Source organism: Gigantopelta aegis, chromosome 2, assembly GCF_016097555.1.
Source record: "Gigantopelta aegis isolate Gae_Host chromosome 2, Gae_host_genome, whole genome shotgun sequence".
Classification (NCBI taxonomy): Eukaryota; Metazoa; Mollusca; class Gastropoda; order Neomphalida; family Peltospiridae; genus Gigantopelta; species Gigantopelta aegis.
The window spans coordinates 474,724-480,472 of record NC_054700.1 but is presented as its reverse complement, the minus strand read 5'-3'; the positions used below and the strand labels follow the sequence as shown (position 1 = coordinate 480,472).

Genomic DNA, 5,749 nt, shown 5'->3' with positions numbered 1-5,749 from the left:
AGTGTACAACTCGGAGACACACAAACACGGTCATACTGACGAGTGTACAACTCAGAGACACCCGAACACGGTCATACTGACGAGTGTACAACTCGGAGACACTCGAACAGTCATACTGACGAGTGTACAACTCGGAGACACTCGAACACGGTCATACTGACGAGTGTACAACTCAAAGACACACAAACACGGTCATACTGACGAGTGTACAACTCGGAGACACTCGAATACGGTCATACTGACGAGTGTACAACTCGGAGACACTCGAACACGGTCATACTGACGAGTGTACAACTCGGAGACACACAAACACTGTCATACTGACGAGTGTACAACTCGGAGACACTCGAACACGGTCATACTGACGAGTGTACAACTCGGAGACGGCCTCAGATTACAGTTATCTTCCCATTTGGTTGTCCAAAATCCGGAAATTTGACCGCGCAAGTAGTCTGCTGTTTGACTGTGATTATTTCATGGCAGACAGCTATGAAGTGGCAACTGTTTGACTGAAGTGACAGGGGATAGCATGTAGTTTGTAAACATGTGTAACTTGTTGACATTGAAGACTTGTTTGTGGTAATTCCGGCCCATGAAAAAGTAGTGCTTTTTGTGTAAAATGGGTGTACTCCGGTCTGGTTTAGAGGGTGTGTCTGTTTAAACCAATATGCTGGGAGAAAGAGCTGGACAACAGGGGTTGTCCTTTTCAGGGTATGTGTCCCCCATGCAGGCAAAGGTACATACAAAACTTCACGGGCCTGCTGATATTAATAAAAATGTTATAGCCACTAAGGCTATATAGAAACATATAGCGAAATTAATTGTGGTCTGAGGCCAGACACACAAATACGGTCATACTGACGAGTGTACAACTCGGAGACACTCGAACGCAGCATTAGTCTCGATCAACAAGGCTTCTTGAAGTTACTGTATAAGGCCAAATGCTCCGCGGTTTTGTTGAACCAGAACATTGTTGCGTCAGAAAACGCGGACTCTGAAAGCCACATGCGGATTTCGCTGCTCTGTTTTATATTGAAATGCAACTATTCATGACGGAAGGGGTTTTTTTTTTACTACTTCGTTTGGAAAATTACTCTTTGCGGTATAGCGGAATAGCGGATATTTCGATCCCTGGAGTTACACCATCAAGCAGACATCACTGGTTACCTACTAGTCCGACGGGACGTATAAAGTGTTGTTCTTTCTACGTCCGTATATAATTACATACCCTATATTCAAAGCTTGTGGCACCATGTTTCAACCGTTTCGCAACCGAAATAGTGCAACAAATGGACACACAAACCAAACATGTATAACCTATCGTACTTACTAAATCCTGAGTGAAGTACAAAATAAATACAACATAAACAAAATTCCCCGCCATTTTAAATTTGCCAAATAGAGGGAAGCAACTCGCCCTGCACATTAAGAAAAGTATTGACTTAATGTGCGCCTTGCACTGGTTACCTACCATTTCGTCCTCGCACGGACAGGAACACACAGACTCCACCGCCAACTTGAGCGTGCCCAGTCGTTTGCCTTCTATTTTCAAACTGGCACTAGTGGAATGAAAAACGTTTATAGATATCGAGGGCTGAAAACCAGATAATATTATGGCTAGGGCCAAAGTCGTTTTCAAAAAAAGAAACTTTTAATGCCAGGTTCAGACTACCAACTGCCACAACAAAGTTGGCCAACTTTGTGCTGTCACTACTTCTACGACTGTCCAGTTGCGAGTCTGAGCGCTCTTACAACTCGATTCTCGTCGTATAGCCCATTAGTTGTTAATCTGAGCGCACCTGTCGTAAGTAGGGAGTTACAGAAATTACAACGCAACTGTTAAGTTGCCCAACTCTGTCGTAACAGTTGACAGTCTTATTCTAGCATTACGCTACGTTTAAATAATTCTGAGGGGAAACAACATAAAATAAAACATTTTTACCAAATTGTACACCTTTGCATCACACTTGTTGCATGCATGTTCTATAAAACAAATACATTGAAAACAAGAAGAAGAAAAGGAAAAGAGTGAACCACTCTCATTTTGGCAGAGAGTGAACATCACCAGTTTGGCAGAGAGTGAACATCACCAGTTTGGCAGAGAGTGGACATCACCAGTTTGGTAGAGAGTGAACATCACCAGTTTGGCAGAGAGTGAACATCACCAGTTTCGGTTGTGACTCCTCGAATAAGCACTTGTCAAACCAACAGACATTACAAACCACTATACGAAAATAGCAAAATGGGAAAAACTAAACATAACTCTCGGAAAAATTAAACATAACTAGATCGGTGGACGCAACGATGGACTAATTAAATGGAGAGGTGGATGAAAGAGTTGGATAAATGGACAGATAGAAGGGGAGACGGAATGATTAGTTCGAATGGCGGAAATAGGAACAGGAAATACGTCACAGGTAAAAGACGTGTTAGTGTGTAAACATTTTACTTGTTTGTCTTCAGTTTACAGCGCCACACTTTGACCTCCACTGTCATGGAAACCTGGCAAAACATAAACACAATCAACATAACAAATATAAAACGCATATATAGATATAGATATATATATATATATATATATATATATAGACCTATTCCAGAGAACAGATATTAAAACATAAACGCAATCAACATAACAAATATAAAATGCATATATATATATATATATATATATATATAGATAAGACCTATTCCAGAGAACAGATATTAAAACATTGTACTAGGAGCGGGTCCACAGAATTACCTTTATACTTGCTGGTTCACCCACAGTATAAATATGTTGTTCAAGTTCGCTACTATGATTGCTGGCAAAATGTTTCGAAAAATGTTGTATCTCAGGTATGTTATGTTTCATGGTACAGAATTAACAGAACAGTGAATAAATGATGTTTTAGCGATACCCAGGACAAATGAAAATCGCCTGTTGGGTGTCACATGATCGAATGAAAGTCGATACAACTGGTTAAACGATGACCAAACTATACCTACACAAACATTATCAACATAAGCGTAAAACATAAACATTAAAAAGAAGCAACACCTATATACACAAAGCAAAATATAGATAAAATGTTTACAGAATGTGTTTTAAAAGTTATAGAATATAGGTGATTGTGTGAAGAATTCGCCCGTCACGGAACAAAGACCCACGAGAATGTGTTTGCCCTTTCTCCTGCAATGGTCACAGACTGCGGGGAATAAGCCTAATGAATATGATAAATAAATACAATGGATAGATAAAAGCCTGGATGGGGTGAGCATGCTAGTTATTATAGTTGCAAATGTCATATACATTTATTTCGCCATTTTCATATTTATTTATTTGTTACAAATAACCACAAATTAACCGACGTCACACATAAATCATTGCAAATTTAACTCAAAAATATTATATTGAAATTGCAAAACATTGCCACTCTGCTTAAAGAGTGGGTTCCTGGTGGATCCTGGATACAATCGGAAAATCCACAGTCTACGTTATTAAGACATCAAAGCAGCAACACGCGGCGTGTTCAGGAGAGCGGGCGATCGCGAACGTCTGACTGGTACCATCGTGTTCTAACATATGACATTCAGTTAATGTTAGATGCGAGTGATCGCGAGAGCTCACCGTAATGAAAATGCTCAGTTGTTAGTTTTCAAATGCTGCGTTCACATTTACACGTTCAACAGTTGTAACTAAACTATATACATGTATAAGTATAAAGCTGCACTTGAGACGCCATCTTGTGCACGACATTGTATTTAGTACTAGGTTGAACTGGTAATATTTACAAAGTGTCTACTCACATGCAAGGTAAAGGCCGTGTCCAGGTCGGTACAAGGCCGGTTCACACGATCTGTAGGTCACGTGGTTTAATGGCGCAATACTCCGTGTAACAGCCGCACTGCAAATAGAACAATCGGCATTTTGTAATCTCACAACTGAACTCGACCGACAGTCGCTCCCACGTGAACCGGCCTTGTACTAATCAAGTAGTGACATAAGGGGGGAATAACTCTAATCATTGTAGAAACCGTGTAGTGACGTAGTCATGGGATAACCCTAACCATTGTAGAATCCATGTTGTGACGTAGTAAAAGGGGTGGGTGTAATCCTAATCAAAGTAGAAATTGTGTAGTGACGTAATGAGGGTTAGCCCTAACCATTTAGAAATCAAGTAGTGACGTAATGAGAGGGTTAATCTTAACCTTGGTAGAATCCATGATTTTAATGACGTAATGAGGGGTTAGCCCTAACACTTTAGAAATTAAATAGTGACGTAATGATAGGGTTAATTTTAACCTATATATTATAGCAATCACGTAATGGTGTAGTGTGTGCGGGGTAACCTTAACCATTCTAATAATCATGTTATGTGCAATGACTTTCTATTGGGGGGGGGGGGGGGGGGGTAGCTAACTCTAACCCTAGTAGCAATCACGTCGTTGTGTAGTGAGGGTTTAACATTAACCCTTCCTGGGCTGAATATTTCACGCGAATAATCGTTATGTTCACGTGAAATTGCAAACATTTTTGAAGATACATAATTCCAATGTAAGATTGGTGTGATTGATCAGGTTACGCAAATATAATTCACATAACCGATACAAAAAATCATGTGTCCCAATTTTCGGTTATCTAAGATTTTGATAATGTCTCCTGCCTGGTTGTAATGTTCAAGACATTTAACATTTCAACCTGAGTAAAATGTTACATATGTTAACATGATGTAAAGTGACTGACTGACGACTGTACAGTAGTGTTAGTTACAGCAGTGAGTCAGTATTGTAGTACATACTAAACTTACCATCTTAGGCAGTGGGTCAGTATTGTAGTGCATACTAAACTTACCACCTTAGGCAGTGGGTCAGTATTGTAGTGCATACTAAACTTACCACCTTAGGCAGTGGGTCAGTATTGTAGTGCATACTAAACGTACCCTCTTAGGCAGTGGGTCAGTATTGTAGTGCATACTAAACTTACCATCTTAGGCAGTGGGTCAGTATTGTAGTACATACTAAACTTACCATCTTAGGCAGTGGGTCAGTATTGTAGTACATACTAAACTTACCCTCTTAGGCAGTGGGTCAGTATTGTAGTGCATACTAAACTTACCATCTTACGCAGTCAGTCAGTATTGTAGTACATACTAAACTTACCATCTTCGGTAACGGCATTCTGCATCGAGCTTTTTTCTTTGTGTAGCGAAATCTGAAACAAACTATACATGTGTCATGGGCCATTAATAACAAAGGGTCGTCTCTGAAAATTATGGTTTTGTAAATATCATGTAACGTTTTTTAAATCCGTAACACGGTAACACGGTAAGACGGCAGAGTAGATCAAGACAGCACAGATTACAAAAGAAAAAGAGAGAAAACAGAACAAAACTAATATAGAGAAAACAAAATAGAGAACATAAAAGAACAAAAATGACAAGATCAGAATAAAATAGAGCAAAGAACAAGAACAAAGCCTGGCAACACGGAACAAAATAAAACAGATAGGCTATGAGCCAGGTCCCAACATGTTGGCCACCGCTATCATATTAAGGGAATAAGGCTCATAGTGACTGTCCACAAGATATATATACCCCTAGAGTTAACAAAATAAAACAGATAGGTTATGAGCCAGGTCCCAACATGTTGGCCACCGCTATCATATGAAGGGAATAAGGCTCATAGTGATCTTCCACAAGGTATGTAACCCTACATACATACATACATACATACATACATACGTACGTACGTACGTACGTACGTACGT

At 39.7% G+C, this 5,749-nt stretch overlaps 1 protein-coding gene across 1 annotated transcript in view; it reads right to left on the bottom strand.

Annotated features, from left to right (window-relative positions):
• The window catches only part of LOC121379051 (integrin beta-1-B-like), a 37,620-nt gene extending 32,442 nt beyond the window's left edge, over positions 1-5,178 (bottom strand). Inside the window, exons 1-4 of the mRNA XM_041507502.1 lie at positions 5,143-5,178; positions 3,790-3,887; positions 2,450-2,502; positions 1,472-1,559 (exon numbers count right to left, since the gene is read on the bottom strand). Coding sequence (XP_041363436.1) covers positions 1,472-1,559; positions 2,450-2,496 — 135 coding nt within the window. The 5' untranslated portion in view covers positions 2,497-2,502; positions 3,790-3,887; positions 5,143-5,178. The remainder of the gene's footprint in view (positions 1-1,471; positions 1,560-2,449; positions 2,503-3,789; positions 3,888-5,142) is intronic.
• Positions 5,179-5,749: the final 571 nt, after the last annotated feature.